This window comes from Triticum aestivum, chromosome 2D (genome assembly GCF_018294505.1).
Source record: "Triticum aestivum cultivar Chinese Spring chromosome 2D, IWGSC CS RefSeq v2.1, whole genome shotgun sequence".
NCBI classification, from domain to species: domain Eukaryota; kingdom Viridiplantae; phylum Streptophyta; class Magnoliopsida; order Poales; family Poaceae; genus Triticum; species Triticum aestivum.
The window spans coordinates 622820693-622839550 of NC_057799.1; the positions used below are offsets into that span (position 1 = coordinate 622820693).

At 53.9% G+C, this 18858-nt stretch overlaps 1 protein-coding gene across 1 annotated transcript; it reads right to left on the reverse strand.

Annotated features, from left to right (window-relative positions):
- Positions 1-682: 682 nt before the first annotated feature.
- On the reverse strand, positions 683-18305 carry LOC123056078 (2-oxoglutarate-dependent dioxygenase 21, chloroplastic-like). The gene is made up of 4 exons (XM_044479823.1): positions 18093-18305; positions 16234-16466; positions 15799-16177; positions 683-916 (listed from the first exon to the last, which is right to left on the reverse strand). The coding sequence occupies exons 1-4, from the start codon at positions 18294-18296 to the stop codon at positions 683-685; spliced, it is 1050 nt and encodes a 349-aa protein (XP_044335758.1). The 5' UTR covers positions 18297-18305.
- Between the last annotated feature and the right edge of the window lie 553 nt (positions 18306-18858).

Genomic DNA, 18858 nt, shown 5'->3' on the forward strand with positions numbered 1-18858 from the left:
TGGTCATACCATTTTAGGGTTATTCAGAGATATAACAATTGCTACTACTTTTTTTACACTACAACTACTTTTTTTTTGCGAATACAACTACTTAGTTTATGTTACAGAAGAAGTACACTGGTTTTCCGGATGTTGTTTACCCTATGCTCGAACAACTTCATCGAAGGTCATGATAAATTTCAATGTGAGGCATAAGAAACATGTATTCAACACACTAGCGTTATCTTTCTCAGTATGTCAAGCAAATGCCAAACAGTAAATTGTATTTAATATATCTCATGAGAAAGTAAATTTCAATAGGTGAAATAAACTGACACACATATAGGACTGCACTGACCAACACATGGTTGTAGGCACCAGAGAACCGGAAGAACTTGGCAAGGTTCCTTTGATCCTCCTTTTGATGGAAGAGACACGCAGACATACTGCATTTCCCCAAAAAAAAAAGAAATGGAGAGAAAAAAAAGGCACACTGCTAATCACACGCCTATCCAGCTCTGCTAATACCATACTCCCTTATTCGTACTGAGATACTTGGTAATGGAGGCATAATTAAACAGCAATTTGGTTCTTCAGCTAGCAACAAGACTGACACAACTAAATGGACACTTATCTGCAGAGTCTCATTCAGCTATGAATGTCTTAGTGGAGCTGAACCAATGTAGGAATACTTGTTTCCCGTTTAAGCACTGCCTCCGATCTTGAGGGTCTCAACGAACCTCCGGTACGCCTTGACGTTGGTGGGCAGGAAGTCGAGGAAGTCATGGAAGCTGCTCTCCCTGTACATCCTGGGGTGGCGCTCGTCGACGAACTCGTCGGCGCAGCCGACCTTCTCGTCCATCGCCGCGCCGTGGATGCTGGCGATGGAGATCCTCACCTCATCCGTATTGAGGATTGTTGGAATAAGCCACGGCGTCTGGTGCGGTCGGGCTCGTCGGGCGTGTCAGGTGCGCGCGGGACGTGCGGGACACTGCGCCGTGGCGAGTGTGCGTGCTGCGTGAAGCTGTGGTGCAAGTGCTGAGGCCAACACGATGTACTAGTACTAGCCGAGGGAATTGGTGAATCAGTTTAGTCAGCATGCATGCAGTGTGGTTAGTTAGCTGCATAGAGTTCGCTTGATGGAGGTAGTAACCAAGCTGAGTCAAGTTAGTTAGCTGCATGCAGAGTCATGTGGGCTGAGAAAACAATGTAGTGCTTGTGGGTGCCAAGGGAGAGTCTCGGCAAAGCCTGTGTGTTCTTCCTTGGTGTATATGCGTGTGTGTGTGTAAAGTTCATCACCATGTGTGTGTTTGTGAGAGAAGAGAGAAACCTCGGGAGAGTTGTGAGATGCAACGAGAGGGAGGAAGACGACGCGGCACTGCGAGGAGGCGGCGCCAACATTTGGTATCAGAGCCAAGTTCGAGGGGCGGCCGTGGCGGGCGGCAGCGTCCGCGGAGCGCGCAGCGTACATGCAGGCTATGACGCGCGGAGAGCGCGTGGCGACTACGACGGGCGACGAGTCCGCGGTGGTGCGGCGTGATGCCGTGCGTGCGACGAGGAGCGGCGGTCACGGAGGCGAGGAGGTAGCGGAGGAGCCGCGTGGTTGCGCAGAGGCCGCGGCAGCTCGGCGCGACGGCCGTGGAGGCGCAATGGCGCGAGTCACGGAGACTGTAACACCCCGAGGATCATGCTACAGTAACTCTCTGTGATTAAGCTAATCATGTTGCTAAACAGGGCTTGATCACATTGGAATCACATTTCTTTTCAAACTCCTAATTCAAACTTCAATTAAATTTAAAGTGAAAAATAAAAGTTTTCAAAATTTTAAACAAAAATGTTCGGTGGGTGCCAAATAATACACTGGTAATTATTGTGGAGAAAACTCCTTTTTAGAAAATGCCTAAGTATTTTAAAATGGATTAAAAGGTGAAAGAAAATAAATAAAAGAAAATGCAAAACAAAACAGAAAACAAAAACAAAAACAAAAGCCCCCCCCCCACTGGACCCCTGGCCCAACTGGGCCGACCCCCAGGCCCAGCCGGCCTAGCCCACCTCTCCCACTCGCCCCCCGCTCACCTCTCGGCCTCTGCGCCTGTCCCTTCCCCCCCAGATCCACACCGCTCCCTCCTTCCCCACGCTCGACGCGGTTGCCGCCGTTCTCCGTCGTTCACGCGGCCACCGAGCCCCGTTCCCCTCCCCGACGTGTCCACGAGCTCCGCCGCGTCGAGCCCGTCCTCCCCGACCACCTGCTCGAGCCGGGACCCCCTACATCGCCCCCAACGCCGTCGCCTTCTTCCTCGGGTCGCCGCCGTCTCCTTCGACTCCGGCGACTTCTGCTGCTACTAAGCCACCCATGGGCCTCCGTGTGCCGCGCGGTGAGCTTCTCCCCCTCCTCCCCTGTCCTTTCGCTCTCGCGCGCCCCCTAGCTGCTTCCCCCCGCGCGCCCGAACGCAGCGCCGCGGAGCTCGCCGCCGGCAAGGCTCCGGTGACCTTTTGGTCACGGGCTCAAGCCCGTTGCACTCCCCACAGCGCGTAGATGCTCCCCAGCCCCTCCGCTTGCTCGATAGCCCGCCGTAGCCCCGTTTCCGTCGGGCACCCGTGCGCGCCGCCGCCTCCGCCGCTCGCCGGCGCCGATTCCGGCCAGGTCCGGCGAAGCTACGGCCACCATTGGATGCGGCGCTGCGAGCTCCTTCGAATGAGCCTAGCCCCGCTCCTCCCCGAGCCCCGTAGCGCGATTCCGGTCAACTCCGGCGAGGGGCCGCCGCTGTTTTGGTCGCCGGAGTCGCTCCGGCGCCGGCCGCCGACGTGGCTGGCCTGGGGCCACCCAAGTACCACTGCCAGTGGGCCCCGTGGGTCCCAGTTGACTGGGTTGACCCAGTCAACTGCTGACTGGGCAGGCCCAGCCACTGACATGCGGGCCCCGCCGCATAATTAACAAAAAAAATGTTTTTATAAATAAAACTAATTAATTAATCTAATTAGGCACTGACAGGTGGGGTCCAGTAGTTAATTAATCTAATTTTAGTTAATTTAATCTTCTAATTAGTCCACTGTCTATGACAGGTAGGACCCACCTGTCTGGTTTGCCAGGTCAGCCGACCTGTTGACCTGCTGACGTCAGCATTACCTCATGCTGACGTCATAATTCATTTTTGCTAAATTCAAATAATTCCAGAAATTCAAATAATCTTTGAAAATTCATATCTTTTAAACCGTAACTCGGATGAAAATGTTTTCTATATGAAAGTTGCTCAGAACGACGAGACGAATCCGAATACGCAGTCCGTTCGTCCACCACACCTCCCCAACCTATCGAACTAGCAACTTTCCCCCTCCGGTCCGTCTGTCCGAAAACGCAAAACATCGGGAATACTTTCCCGGATGTTCCCCCCCTTCGCCGGTACCACCTACTGTCGCGTTAGGACACACCTCGCACTGTTCATTGTCATGTCACGCATCGTCATGCTTATGTTTGCATTGTATTTACTGTTTCTTCCCCCCTCTTCTCTCCGGTAGACTACGAGACCGACACTGCTGCTGCCCAGTTCGACTACGGAGTTGACGACCCCTCCTACATGCCAGAGCAACCAGGCAAGCCCCCCCCCTTGATCACCAGATATCGCCTATTCTTCTCTATACTTCTTGCATTAGAGTAGTGTAGCACGTTACTGCTTTTCGATATCCTACCCTGATGCATAGCCTATCCTTGCTACTACTGTTGATACCTTTACCTGCAATCCTACATGCTTAGTATAGGATGCTAGATTTCCATCAGTGGCCCTACATTCTTGTCCGTCTGCTGTGCTATACTATCGGGCTGTGATCACCTGGGCGGTGATCACGGGTATATACTTATATACTAAATACATGACACATGTGATGACTAAAGTCGGGTCGGCTCGTAGGAGTACCCGCAAGTGGATCTTTGTGGCGGAGCGACAGGGCAGGTTGAGACCGCCTAGGTGAGAGGTGGGCCTGGCCCTGGTCGGCGTTCGCGGATACTTAACACGCTTAACGAGATCTTGGTATTTGATCTGAGTCTGGCCATTTGGTCTATACGCACTAACCATCTACGCGGGAGTAGTTATGGGTATCCCGGCGTCGTGGTATCAGCCGAAGCCTTCTTGACGTCAGCGACTGAGTGGCGCGCGCCGGATTGGACTGGAACGCCACTAGGCTAGGTCTGGTTCCGGCCGCGTACGCAACGTGCAGGTGTGCATAGGGCGATGGGCCCAGACCCCTGCGCGCATAGGGTTAGACCGGCGTGCTGACCTCTCTGTTGTGCTTAGGTGGGGCTGCGACGCGTTGATCTTACGAGGCCGGGCATGACCCAGGAAAGTGTGTCCGGCCAAATGGGATCGAGCGTGTTGGGTTATGTGGTGCACCCCTGCAGGGAAGTTTATCTATTCGAATAGCCGTGTCCCTCGGTAAAAGGACGACCCGGAGTTGTACCTTGACCTTATGACAACTAGAACTAGATACTGAATAAAATACACCCTTCCAAGTGCCAGATACAACCCGGTGATCGCTCTCTAACAGGGCGACGAGGAGGGGATCGCCGGGTAGGATTATGCTATGCGATGCTACTTGGAGGACTTCAATCTACTCTCTTCTACATGCTGCAAGATGGAGATGACCAGAAGCGTAGTCTTCGACAGGACTAGCTATCCCCCTTTTATTCTGGCATTCTGCAGTTCAGTCCACTGATATGCCCCTTTACACATATACCCATGCATATTTAGTATAGCTCCTTGCTTGCGAGTACTTTGGATGAGTACTCACGGTTGCCTTTCTCCCTCTTTTCCCCCTTTCCTTCCTATCTGGATGTCGCAACCAGATGCTGGAGTCCAGGAGCCAGACGCCACCGTCGACGACGACACTTACGACACTGGAGGTGCCTACTACTACGTGCAGCCCGCTGACGACGACCAGGAGTAGTTAGGAGGATCCCAGGCAGGAGGCATGTGCCTCGTTCGATCGGTATCCCAGTTTGTGTTAGCCTTCTTAAGGCAAACTTGTTTAACTTATGTCTGTACTCAGATATTGTTGCTTCCGCTGACTCGTCTGTGATCGAGCACTTGTATTCGAGCCCTCGAGGCCCCTGGCTTGTATTATGATGCTTGTATGACTTATTTTTGTTGTAGAGTTGTGCTGTGATATCTTTCCGTGAGTCCCTGACCTTGATCGTACACATTTGCGTGCATGATTAGTGTACGGTCAAATCGGGGGCGTCACAAGTTGGTATCAGTGCCGACTGCCTGTAGGAATCCCCCTTTCCACACTCCTTGGCCTAAGTCGAGTCTAGACATTACAAAACTTTTACTAACATGGATGTGTGTCTTACGGGCCCACGTCGCCATTGGGTGGTACTAGGATCTTTTACTCCTCGACCTTTACTCTGGGACTCTGAACTCTCTTCTACTCGGGTTAAAGAATTTACAAACTCTAACACTAGGATCCCGTGACCGCATTCACCCCAAAGTTGGATAAGCCATAGTTGTTTCTTAGAATAGTATATTGAACAATTCACACACTGTCATTTGACTCCTTTGAAACGTCTTTGCTTTCAGATGGAACCCACGAGGCAGGTCGTTCGCCACACGACGGCCATTGGTGCCTCGGGATCACCTGCGGTGCTAGCTGAGATGATGACCTATCTGGGTTATCGATGGCACCCTGAGTACACCGTCTACGAGGAGTACCAGGACTTTAACCAGGAGCAGTACCGTGCCATCGTCCACCTCTACTCTCGGGAGTATGACTCCACTACTTTGCTGCACACCGCACATGGAGTTGGTGTGACCATCGATATGGCTGTCCACGATGCTGCCTATGCTGCTCTGACACGTCTTCGTGGAGAGTATCGGGAGTTGGACACCTCCCCTTTCAGGCACATTGCTATCGCATCTGATGTTGGTGCGGAGGGATACTATACTGCTGCCTACTCCACTGTCACCCGAGAGCCCTTCTACCATCAGAACCTGGTTCTGCATGCTGATGGGCTGGATCGAGCTAACCGAGCTCTTCGCCACGAGATGTACACCACCCGTCAGCACCTTTACCGTGCTCTGACGCTGCTGCACCCCTTTGTCCGATCTGGACAGGTACCGCGTACTGTGATCTACCCAGCAAGGACCGTGATGCCCCACGGTGTCGGTTGGCCAGAGGTGGGAGGCTACTCTCCCGCACTTGGTCCTCTTCTGCCACCTGAGCGTCGGGCTCTACACCTGAGTATCCGCGGCCCCCAGTCTGCTGACGTGGAGGGCTATCCGTTGCCTCACTACCAGCTGTCGGGCTACGATTACCTCCACAGTACCTCTTGGGACTGATGTAGTCTTGCTTAGTTAAGTATTAGTTGCAGTCGCCGCGAGCCTGTGTGCCGCCTATGATGTTTTAGTCTATGTACTGAACTCTGTGTGCTGAACTCTATGCATGACCTCTTTAGTAAGTTATGCCGACTACCTATGTAGTAGCTATCGTGCTCCTTTCATTATGCATGTTTCATCAGGAATGATTCTTGTCTTTGCAAATTTCTCAATGCTAAACTACCCCTGTTATATATTAGCAGGATGGTTAGACCAGGTGGTCGTGGTCGTGGTGGCGATGCCCCACCACCACCCGAGTACATGGCTGGTATGATCCAACAGTTTGAACTGAACCGCCAGTTCATGGAAAATATGATGGCTCAGTTTCCTCGCCCCAATATGAACCAGCAGCCAGCCCAAGTGACTCTTCAAGATTTCATACGCCTCAACCCAACCATCTACCGCAGCTCAACTCAGCCTCTGGATGCTGATGACTGGCTCCGTGACATCACCTATGAGATGGAGTCTGCTGATGTAGCCCCTGCCAGCTATGTCACCTTTGCTTCCTTCTTCTTGAAGGGACCCGCAGCTCAATGGTGGGACAGCCACAGGCGTACTCTGCCAGCTAGAACAATCATCACCTGGCCAGACTTCCAAGCTGCTTTCCGTGCCCGCTTCATTCCTTAGGGAGTCATGGACCGGAAGAAGCGTGAGTTCCGCAACCTCACCCAAGGCAACAAAACTGTCGAAGCTTATCAGCGGGAGTTTCTAGACTTGTCCCGCTATGCTGAAGAAGACATTGCAACTGATGCTCGCAGACAGGAGAAGTTCCGTGATGGCCTTCAAGCTGACATCAAGCTCACACTTCTAGTGCACGACTTTGCTGATTTCGCCACCTTGGTGAACAAGGCCATCAATGTCGAAACTGGTCTGCAGGAATACCAGAGCTCTCACAGGCGCAACCGTGACACAGGCTCATCTTCGGGCTCGCCCGCACAGAAGCGTAAGATATGGATCCCGAACAGCATGTACCGTCCAAATGCATCTACCCCAAGGCAGACCTATGCTGCACCTCGTCTGCCCCCACCACCATCTAGGCAGTCAAGACTTCCAGCTCCACCATCCCAAGCTCCTGTTCCCACTCCAAATAATGGCTTGTGCTTCAGGTGTGGTCAACCAGGACACCGTGCTAGAGAATGCAACCAGAACCAGAATCAACTGGCCCTTCCAGCAACTGGCCGTGGTAACAATCAGCCCCGCAACAACAATGCTAAGTCTTATGGTCGTGCTCATGCCAACCACGTTGATCTCAACGAAGCTCAAGACCAGCCTGCTACTGTGATGGGTACACTCCTCGTAAATTCAGTACCAGCATCCGTTTTATTTGATACAGGTGCATCGCATTCATTCATGTCAGAAGATTTTGCATACAAGGACGACGTTAAATGTGAGGAGATGAACACCTCGGTACTGGTCAAAACCCCCGTGGGACAGTGTCAAACCTCCTTGGTTGGCATCGATGTCCCCGTGGAAATCGAAGGGCTGGAATTCTATGCCTCTCCCATTATCCTGAAGTCGTCTAACATCGACCTCATTTTGGGTATGGATTGGTTGAAAGCGCATACTGCTTCTATAGTTTGCGCCACTAAAACCGTCCATCCGCTACACCCTTCAGATGAAATAGTTGCTTACCAAGCTAATCTGGTGCAAAATGCCGAGGCAAGGCTCTATGCATTGAATGCATTGAACGCTGCACCACTAGAGGGCATTGAAAACATTCCCGTCGTGCGTGAATTCCTCGACGTCTTCCCTGAAGAACTTCCAGGGATTCCCCCTGCTAGAGCTGTCGAATTCATCATCGACTTGAAACCAGGCACCACTCCTATAGCCAAGCGACCCTACAAAATGCCGCCGCATGAACTCCTTGAGCTTAAGGAGGAAATCGACAAATCTCTTCGCAAAGGATTCATTCGCCCAAGTTGCTCTCCTTGGGGAGCACCTTCTCTCTTTGTCAAGAAGAAGGATGGGACAAACCGGTTAGTTCAAGACTACCGTCCTATAAACCAAGCTACCATTCAGAATAAATACCCTCTTCCTCGGATCAATGATCTGTATGATCAACTGGAGGGTTCGTCAGTGTTCTCTACGCTCGACTTGAGGTTGGGCTACCACCAGATCCGTGTTCGCGAAGAGGATATCCCAAAGACCGCCTTCGTGACTCGCTATGGTTCATACGAGTACACCGTCATGTCTTTCGGTTTAACCAATGCTCCAGCCACCTTCTCTCGTCTGATGAACTATATATTCATGGATTACCTCGACAAGTTCGTCGTGGTTTATCTGGATGATATCCTGGTATTTTCCAAGAACGAAGAAGAACATGCTGAACATCTTCGACTTGTGCTGGAGAAGCTACGAGAGCATCAACTATATGCCAAGTTCTCCAAATGTGAATTCTGGCTACCGGAAGTAACCTATCTTGGGCATGTCATCTCTAAGGATGGTATTGCCGTCAACCCTGAACGAGTTCAGGCTATTCTTGATTGGACTCCTCCCAAGAACGTTAAGCAAGTCAGAAGTTTTCTCGGTCTCGCCAGCTATTGCCGTCGATTCGTCGAGAACTTCTCTAAGATCGCCAGGCCTCTGACTAACCTGTTGCATAAGGGTGTCAAGTTCCAATGGACAGACAAATGTCAGGAAAGTTTCCAGGCACTCAAAAACAAGTTGACTTCTTCCCCAGTTCTAGCTCCACCTGATACTAAGAAGGACTTCGTCATTTACTGCGACGCTTCCCGTCAAGGATTAGGCTGTGTCCTAATGCAAGACCGCAAAGTGATTGCTTATGCCTCTCGGCAATTGCGCCCTCACGAAGAGAACTACCCAGTTCACGACCTCGAACTTGCTGCTGTCATTCATGCGCTGAAGCAGTGGCGACATTACCTTCTCGGTAATCGTTGCGAGATCTTCACTGACCACCAAAGTCTGAAGTATCTGTTTACTCAGCCAGATCTGAACCTCCGTCAACAGAGATGGATGGAGCTTGTTGCAGACTTCGACTTGGGTATTTCCTATATGCCAGGCAAGGCTAATGTAATGGTTGATGCCTTGAGCCGCAAGTCTGACTGCAACCACCTCCAGGTTCATAAAGTTCAGCCCTCGCTTGTTGAAGAATTCAGGAAGTTGAACCTCCATATTGTTCCTTCGGGTGCACTCGCTCCCCCTCCTAAGGAGTTTGGCAAGGTGAACCTCCATGTTGTTACCTAGGGTTCCCTCAATACCCTAGTTGCTAAACCAGATCTCGAGGACAGCATCAAAAGGCTACAGAAGTATGACTCTGAAGCCCACAAGATTAAGCGCTACCTCGCAGAAGGAAAGCCCTCATTCTTCACCATTGCTGAAGATGGCACCTTATACTTCAAGGGCCGCCTAGTGGTGCCATGTGCAGAGAAAAACTTGGATATGACACAGGAAGTTATGAAGGAAGCTCATGATACGCCTCTATGTATCCATCCTGGTAGTACAAAGATGTACCAAGACATCCGTCAGAGATTCTGGTGGTCTAATATGAAGCAAGACATTGCTCGTTCTGTTGCTGAGTGTGACGTTTGCCGTCGTATCAAAGCAGAACATCAAAGGCCTGCTGGAACTCTGCAACCTATCTCTATTCCTGAATGGAAATGGGACCATGTTGAGATGGACTTCGTCACTGGATTTCCCAAGTCACAGAAAGGTAATGATGCTATTCTTCTCGTCATTGACCGGCTTTCCAAAGTTGCACATTTTCTGGCAGTCAAAGAAACGATCACTGCTAGCCAGTTGGCAACGCTCTATATGTCCAGGATTGTTTCACTCCACGGTATTCCATTGGTTATCAGCTCAGACCGTGGCAGCTTATTCACTTCAAGGTTCTGGGCAAGTTTCCAAGAAGCTATGGGAACTCATCTGTCATTCAGTACTGCGTTTCATCCTCAATCGCAAGGGCAAGTTGAACGCGTCAACCAAGTTCTCGAAGACATGCTTCGAGCTTGTGTTATTTCCTTCGGCAAGAAATGGGAGGAATCTCTCCCGTATGCTGAGTTCTCTTATAATAATAGCTATCAAGCTAGTCTGAAGATGGCCCCCTTCGAAGTGTTATATGGACGAAAGTGCCGAACCCCTCTAAACTGGTCAGAAACTGGGGAACGTCCACTCTTCGGTCCGGATATTATCCAAGATGCCGAAGAACAAGTCCGCATTATTCGCGAGAATCTCAAGACTGCTCAGTCACGTCAGAAGAGTCAGTATGACCGTCATCATAAAGACATGGTCTATCAACCTGGCGAAAAGGCTTATCTTCGAGTCACACCTATGAAGGGTGCTCACCGCTTCGGGATCAAGGGCAAACTAGCTCCTCGCTATATTGGCCCATTCACTATTCTCGAAAGGCGTGGAAAAGTGGCATACCAACTGGAGCTACCGCCGAACCTTTCTCAGGTTCATGATGTGTTCCATGTGTCACAGCTCCGCCGTTGCTTCAAGGACCCAATCCGAGCGGTGGATCATGAAGTGCTCTAATTGCAGCAAGACCTCTCCTATAAGGAGCATCCGGTCCGCATTCTCGACCAAGCTGAACGCCGCACACGTCAGAAGGTGATCAAGTTTCTCAAAGTCCAGTGGTCGCACCATTCTGAAGATGAGGCCACTTGGGAACGAGAGGATCGTCTGCGCGAAGAATACCCCGCACTGTTTCCTTCTACCTCCTAAATCTCGGGACGAGATTTCTTGTAGTGGAGGAGATTTGTAACACCCCGAGGATCATGCTACAGTAACTCTCTATGATTAAGCTAATCATGTTGCTAAACAGGGCTTGATCACATTGGAATCACATTTCTTTTCAAACTCCTAATTCAAACTTCAATTAAATTTAAAGTGGAAAATAAAAGTTTTCAAAATTTTAAACAAAAATGTTCGGTGGGTGCCAAATAATACACTGGTAATTATTGTGGAGAAAACTCCTTTTTAGAAAATGCCTAAGTATTTTAAAATGGATTAAAAGGTGAAAGAAAATAAATAAAAGAAAATGCAAAACAAAACAGAAAACAAAAACAAAAACAAAAGCCCCCCCCCACTGGACCCCTGGCCCAACTGGGCCGACCCCCAGGCCCAGCCGGCCTAGCCCACCTCTCCCACTCGCCCCCCGCTCACCTCTCGGCCTCTGCGCCTCTCCCTTCCCCCCCAGATCCACGCCGCTCCCTCCTTCCCCACGCCCGTCGCGGTCGCCGCCGTTCTCCGTCGTTCACGCGGCCACCGAGCCCCGTTCCCCTCCCCGACGTGTCCACGAGCTCCGCCGCGTCGAGCCCGTCCTCCCCGACCACCTGCTCGAGCCGGGACCCCCTACATCGCCCCCAACGCCGTCGCCTTCTTCCTCGGGTCGCCGCCGTCTCCTTCGACTCCGGCGACTGCTGCTGCTACTAAGCCACCCGCGGGCCTCCGTGTGCCGCGCGGTGAGCTTCTCCCCCTCCTCCCCTGTCCTTTCGCTCTCGCGCGCCCCCTAGCTGCTTCCCCCCGCGCGCCCGAACGCAGCGCCGCGGAGCTCGCCGCTGACAAGGCTCCGGTGACCTTTTGGTCACGGGCACAAGCCCGTTGCATTCCCCACAGCGCGTAGATGCTCCCCAGCCCCTCCGCTTGCTCGATAGCACGCCGTAGCCCCGTTTCCGTCGGGCACCCGTGCGCGCCGCCGCCTCCGCCGCTCGCCGGCGCCGATTCCGGCCAGGTCCGGCGAAGCTACGGCCACCATTGGATGCGGCGCTGCGAGCTCCTTCGAATGAGCCTAGCCCCGCTCCTCCCCGAGCCCCGTAGCGCGATTCCGGCCAACTCCGGCGAGGGGCCGCCGCTGTTTTGGTCGCCGGAGTCGCTCCGGCGCCGGCCGCCGACGTGGCTGGCCTGGGGCCACCCCAGTGCCACTGCCAGTGGGCCCCGTGGGTCCCAGTTGACTGGGTTGACCCAGTCAACTGCTGACTGGGCAGGCCCAGCCACTGACATGCGGGCCCCGCCGCATAATTAACAAAAAAATGTTTTTATAAATAAAACTAATTAATTAATCTAATTAGGCACTGACAGGTGGGTCCAGTAGTTAATTAATCTAATTTTAGTTAATTTAATCTTCTAATTAGTCCACTGTCTATGACAGGTAGGACCCACCTGTCTGGTTTGACTGGTCAGCCGACCTGTTGACCTGCTGACGTCAGCATTACCTCATGCTGACGTCATAATTCATTTTTGCTAAATTCAAATAATTCCAAAAATTCAAATAATCTTTGAAAATTCATATCTTTTAAACCGTAACTCGGATGAAAATGTTTTCTATATGAAAGTTGCTCAGAACGACGAGACGAATCCGAATACGCAGTCCGTTCGTCCACCACACCTCCCCAACCTATCGAACTAGCAACTTTCCCCCTCCGGTCCGTCTGTCCGAAAACGCAAAACATCGGGAATACTTTCCCGGATGTTCCCCCCCTTCGCCGGTACCACCTACTGTCGCGTTAGGACACACCTCGCACTGTTCATTGTCATGTCACGCATCGTCATGCTTATGTTTGCATTGTATTTACTGTTTCTTCCCCCTCTTCTCTCCGGTAGACTACGAGACCGACACTGCTGCTGCCCAGTTTGACTACGGAGTTGACGACCCCTCCTACTTACCAGAGCAACCAGGCAAGCCCCCCCCCCTTGATCACCAGATATCGCCTATTCTTCTCTATACTGCTTGCATTAGAGTAGTGTAGCACGTTACTGCTTTTCGATATCCTACCCTGATGCATAGCCTATCCTTGCTACTACTGTTGATACCTTTACCTGCAATCCTACATGCTTAGTATAGGATGCTAGATTTCCATCAGTGGCCCTACATTCTTGTCCGTCTGCTGTGCTATACTATCGGGCCGTGATCACCTGGGCGGTGATCACGGGTATATACTTATATACTAAATACATGACACATGTGATGACTAAAGTCGGGTCGGCTCGTAGGAGTACCCGCAAGTGGATCTTTGTGGCGGAGCGACAGGGCAGGTTGAGACCGCCTAGGTGAGAGGTGGGCCTGGCCCTGGTCGGCGTTCGCGGATACTTAACACGCTTAACGAGATCTTGGTATTTGATCTGAGTCTGGCCATTTGGTCTATACGCACTAACCATCTACGTGGGAGTAGTTATGGGTATCCCGGCGTCGTGGTATCAGCCGAAGCCTTCTTGACGTCAGCGACTGAGTGGCGCGCGCCGGATTGGACTGGAACGCCACTAGGCTAGGTCTGGTTCCGGCCGCGTACGCAACGTGCAGGTGTGCATAGGGCGATGGGCCCAGACCCCTGCGCGCATAGGGTTAGACTGGCGTGCTGACCTCTCTGTTGTGCTTAGGTGGGGCTGCGACGCGTTGATCTTACGAGGCCGGGCATGACCCAGGAAAGTGTGTCCGGCCAAATGGGATCAAGCGTGTTGGGTTATGTGGTGCACCCCTGCAGGGAAGTTTATCTATTCGAATAGCCGTGTCCCTCGGTAAAAGGACGACCCGGAGTTGTACCTTGACCTTATGACAACTAGAACTGGATACTGAATAAAATACACCCTTCCAAGTGCCAGATACAACCCGGTGACCGCTCTCTAACAGGGCGACGAGGAGGGGATCGCCGGGTAGGATTATGCTATGCGATGCTACTTGGAGGACTTCAATCTACTCTCTTCTACATGCTGCAAGATGGAGATGACCAGAAGCGTAGTCTTCGACTGGACTAGCTATCCCCCTTTTATTCTGGCATTCTGCAGTTCAGTCCACTGATATGCCCCTTTACACATATAACCATGCATATGTAGTATAGCTCCTTGCTTGCGAGTACTTTGGATGAGTACTCACGGTTGCCTTTCTCCCTCTTTTCCCCCTTTCCTTCCTATCTGGATGTCGCAACCAGATGCTGGAGTCCAGGAGCCAGACGCCACCGTCGACGACGACACTTACGACACTGGAGGTGCCTACTACTACGTGCAGCCCGCTGACGACGACCAGGAGTAGTTAGGAGGATCCCAGGCAGGAGGCCTGCGCCTCGTTCGATCTGTATCCCAGTTTGTGTTAGCCTTCTTAAGGCAAACTTGTTTAACTTATGTCTGTACTCAGATATTGTTGCTTCCGCTGACTCGTCTGTGATCGAGCACTTGTATTCGATCCCTCGAGGCCCCTGGCTTGTATTATGATGCTTGTATGACTTATTTTTGTTGTAGAGTTGTGCTGTGATATCTTTCCGTGAGTCCCTGACCTTGATCGTACACATTTGCGTGCATGATTAGTGTACGGTCAAATCGGGGGCGTCACAGAGATGCGGCACGGCGGCGCACGGAGCTGCGGGTTTCGGCGGCGGCAGTGAGTGGCGCTCGATGGGGCGCAGCGCGGCGGTAGCTGCATCGACGGCGGTGTGCGACAGCGGCCGGCGAGGTGGCCGCGTTGCACGGCATCTGCGGCGGCTCGTGCTGGAAGAACACGGTGGCGTCGGATGATAGCAACCATGGCGACGAGCTTGTCGCGTCGGGCGCGTGTATGGGCGCGCGCCAGGCGCGCTGGGCGCGTCGGGTCCACGGCGGGTCGTGCGTGCGGTGTGCACGGGCGTGTCCATGCATGAGTGTAGCTTGTGTGCGTTCTGTTGGCGAGATCGGGGGGAGCGTGGAGTTGGTCCTAGGCGGGCTCGCACGACCCGGACGTGTGCGTGCATGTCGCGGGAGTGGGCAGAGCGGGCCGGACCAGGCGCTCGGCGTGGACTGGGGCGTAGGGTTACGTGCCCTAGCGCGCCCCAGGGTCTAAGAAACCCTGTATGCATTGTAACAGGTGTGGCTCGAGTTCGTGCTTGAGGAAATCAGCCGTAGTTGCGGCCGGCGGCGTCAGTGCACCGAGAAGAGAAGCTGCGGCGTGTGTCGCCGGAGGTGAAGAAGGGCGTTCTCCGTGGCAGTCGACAAGAGGCCGGAGTCCTGTCAGGATGGACGGCGAGGCCGTGGCTTAGGGGGTGTGTGTTGGAATAAGCCACGGCGTCTGGTGCGGTCGGGCTCGTCGGGCGTGTTAGGTGCGCGCGGGACGTGCGGGACGCTGCGCCGTGGCGAGTGTGCGTGCTGCATGAAGCTGTGGTGCAAGTGCTGAGGCCAACAGGGTGTACTAGTACTAGCCGAGGGAATTGGTGAATCAGTTTAGTCAGCATGCATGCAGTGTGGTTAGTTAGCTGCATAGAGTTCGCTTGGTGGAGGTAGTAACCGAGCTGAGTCAAGTTAGTTAGCTGCATGCAGAGCCATGTGGGTTGAGAAAACAATGTAGTGCTTGTGGGTGCCAAGGGAGAGTCTCGGCAAAGCCTGTGTGTTCTTCCTTGGTGTATATGCGTGTGTGTGTGTAAAGTTCATCACCATGTGTGTGTTTGCGAGAGGAGAAGAGAGAAACCTTAGGAGAGTTGTGAGATGCAACAAGAGGGAGGAAGACGACACGGCGCTGCGAGGAGGCGGCGCCAACAAGGATGGCCCGGTGCAGGAGGGACCGGAGCCGGCCGTTGCTGAGCACCTCCAGGTGGCCGCCGAGGTGGACGTGGAGCGCCCCCGGGATGACCGGGACGGGCGTCCAGACGCCGCCGTCGTCGTGGTGCGTCACCTCCAGCCCCGGCGAGCTCTGCAGCAGGATGGTGATGAAGCCGATGTCAGAGTGCGGCGCCAGCCCGACTGTGTCGCCCGCCCGTGACGACCCCTGCGGATAGTTGTTGAGCGCCATGAACTGCAGCCCTGCCCCGAGCTTCTCCTGCAGGTGCATTGGGCATAGCCCCAGCCCCTGCACGATGGCCCCCATGAGCTGTATTGACAGCCTCTGTATTTCCACGGCATACGTCCCCATCTTCTTCCTGCCGATCAGCATTTGTTCGGTCGATCTTGTAAAAGTTGATGTCCAAGTACTTACCTGTATGTTGCCGGTTGTGTTGGCCAGGAGTCGACCCAGTGGTCGAAGGGATTGGTGTAGTGCTTGAGGAAGGACCTGGCCTTGCTGATCCCGTCCCGGGTGCTGGTGTCGTACCGGACCGGGCTGCGGATGTCGTCGCAGGCGAACGCCGCCTTGCGCTCGGCGGGCATGTCGAAAAAGGCGGCCTTCAGGGCGCCGTCCATGGCGGACTTGCTGACGCCGTGGTTTACCACCTTCAGGTACGTACGTGTCAGCACTCAGCACTAGCATACGAGCCGGAACAGAGGAACGGCGGTTGCCGGATCCTATCTAGCAGGAAGCCAGCAACACGAGCTAGGCTAGCTGAAGTTTTTAGACGCGTGCCCTCCCGACCCCCGCGTCGTCCCCAGGGCGGCTCGGGGGAACCCTAGGTACACCGCCGCCGTTCCCCTCTACAGCACGTCCCCTCTCCCGCCGCCGCCGGGTGAGTCCGCCGGGCGAAGCCCACACCGGAGGACGGTGGCGGCGGGGATCTCCGCGCTCTCGGCGGCCTAGGTTGCCGGCGTGAGCCCGTGGTGGTGGGAGTCTCGTCCTCGGCGTCTTCGGCCGGCGTGGCGGCTGCCCGGCGCTGCGTCCTCGTCCTCTCGCAGGTGATGGGCTGCCGGCTGCTCGTGGCTGCCTCGACGCGACGGCATCCCGAGGTTTCAGATCTGGCCGTGGCGGGCTCGGCCGATCTGGCCCGTTAGCTTCGGCCGGCGGTGAGGTTGGTGGTTGTGCGTGGTGATGGCGCCGCCGCCGCGCAAGAGGTGCTTGGGCTAGTGGGTTCGCATGCTGGCGGCACCGGGGTTCCCCCATGCTCGTCCGGCAGCGTGAGGGTGCGGAGGTAGGGTTGCTCCGGGCGAAAGCCGACGGCGCGGTGTCTGCGGATGTCGCTCTCCTCCTGGGGGCCGTTGTGGAGTTCTCCGACCTCCTTCGCTCTCGGGTCACTTTCTTCGGGTGAAAGCCCAGGACCTGCGGTGCAGGACCACACGATGGCGTGATACGTCGCTTCCCCTCCTAAGGGCGTCGTCTTGAAGATCGTGATTCCCTGCGTGCTTTCCCAGAGCTGGACTTGCACGACCTCGCGACAGGTTACCGACGATGCGCCCAGAGGTGGAGCGGTGTTTCCTCCTCCGCATCAAAGACGGCGGATCTCGGCGGCATGGCGCAGCGGAGACTCGGCGCCCGATGCGTGTAGATGGACTCACGCAGGAGGAGGTGGCTGTCTGGCGTCATGGTGGCGTCGATGGCAGAGTGGCCTGACAAGGTACAAGCCTCAATATCTGCTCTGAAGACGGACCTGTGAAAGATGGCGGCGACGACACATGTGAGTGCGTCAGATCGGTTTGTGCCCCAGACCCGGTATGTGGCTCGGCTAGGGCTTCCGGCTTTTGATGATAGGTTTAGGTGAGTGGTCTGGGTATTTTGCCCAGCTAGCATCCCTTCATCATATGGATAGGAGTAGTGGCATATGTTGCCAAGATGACGGATTCAGGCATATTGTTGTGATACTTTGTAAGGTCTCCAAAAATAATCAATAAAGTGGCTGCATCATCTCCCAGATGCAGAGGCCGGGGGTCATCCTCCTTTTCTAAAAAAAGCACTGGCATGTTGATCGGTATATATATGCATGGTTTGTCGCTTGTTTTGGAAACAGTTAACTTAGTGCCAGGTCACTGTCAGTATAAATGGGTGCGCCACGTCAGGACGTGTAACTTGTAACCCTATCCTTTTTCTGAACTGACCGTGCAGCGGAGCTGTCGTTCGCTTGAGGACCGTACCAGAGGATGCAGAGCAGGAGAGGAGTAACAAGCAGAAGCAGAGCAACTAACGACACGAACCTGGAAGCATCCCCGGTCGCGGGACGCCCGGGCGATGTCCTGGACGACGAGCGCCCGCGCGGCGGGGTCCTTGTCGCTGAGCCGGCCAATGTTGATCACCGGCAGTGCCCCCGGCGCCACCGCCGCCCCTCCCAGCTGCTGTTTTTGTGGTGGCTCGCCATGCTCCTCGCCAAGAGGCACCCAGAGACGGCAGCAGGCATGCATCGCCAACAGACAGAACGGATATCCTTCCTTCTTGCCGGCTCTTCTTCTGCTTCTTCTTCTAAGATGGTTCCCGAGCGCTAGTGGGATTTATAGGGCGGAATCTCGCAGAGCAGGAAGCAATCAGCGATCAGCAGCACACAAGAAGCATGGGAGGCAGACGCGATGCCACCGGGCAAGCAAGGGATACCAGATCCCCTGCACGTAGATCTTTTGAATGCGAGCCCAAAACCGCTTGTTTTCTTTTTTCGGTCCAGGAGCAGCCGCCCAGTTGGGTTGGGCATGTAGTACGTAGGAGTACGTATGCCGCGATGTAGTATCTGCGTCCAGGCGAGGCAAAATTTCGTGTTTTTGAACCTTTTTGCAAACAAAATCAGGATCTGACCCTCATTCGAAAATATTTAGGGATCTGACCCTTTTGCCTACCGCCAGGGGGTCTGGCGGTAGGCTTGCACGTCCTACCGCCTTCCCCTCTGGCGGTAGGTCCTTTGACGGCGACTGACGGTCGTTGGGCAGCTGCTGACGTGGAAAAGGGCCTACCGCCATCGGGTACGGCGGTAGGTTA

What these genes read in the sequence shown, in the direction of transcription:
- LOC123056078 (XM_044479823.1), bottom strand. Translation starts at nt 18,296, where the DNA reads ATGCATGCCTGCTGCCGTCTCTGGGTGCCTCTTGGCGAGGAGCATGGC. An exon ending in ACACAACCGGCAACATACAG is followed by an intron (nt 16,178 to 16,233) that starts GTAAGTACTTGG and finishes GCTGATCGGCAG; the next exon opens with GAAGAAGATGGGGACGTATG. An exon ending in TCCTGCACCGGGCCATCCTT is followed by an intron (nt 917 to 15,798) that starts GTTGGCGCCGCC and finishes CGACCGCACCAG; the next exon opens with ACGCCGTGGCTTATTCCAAC.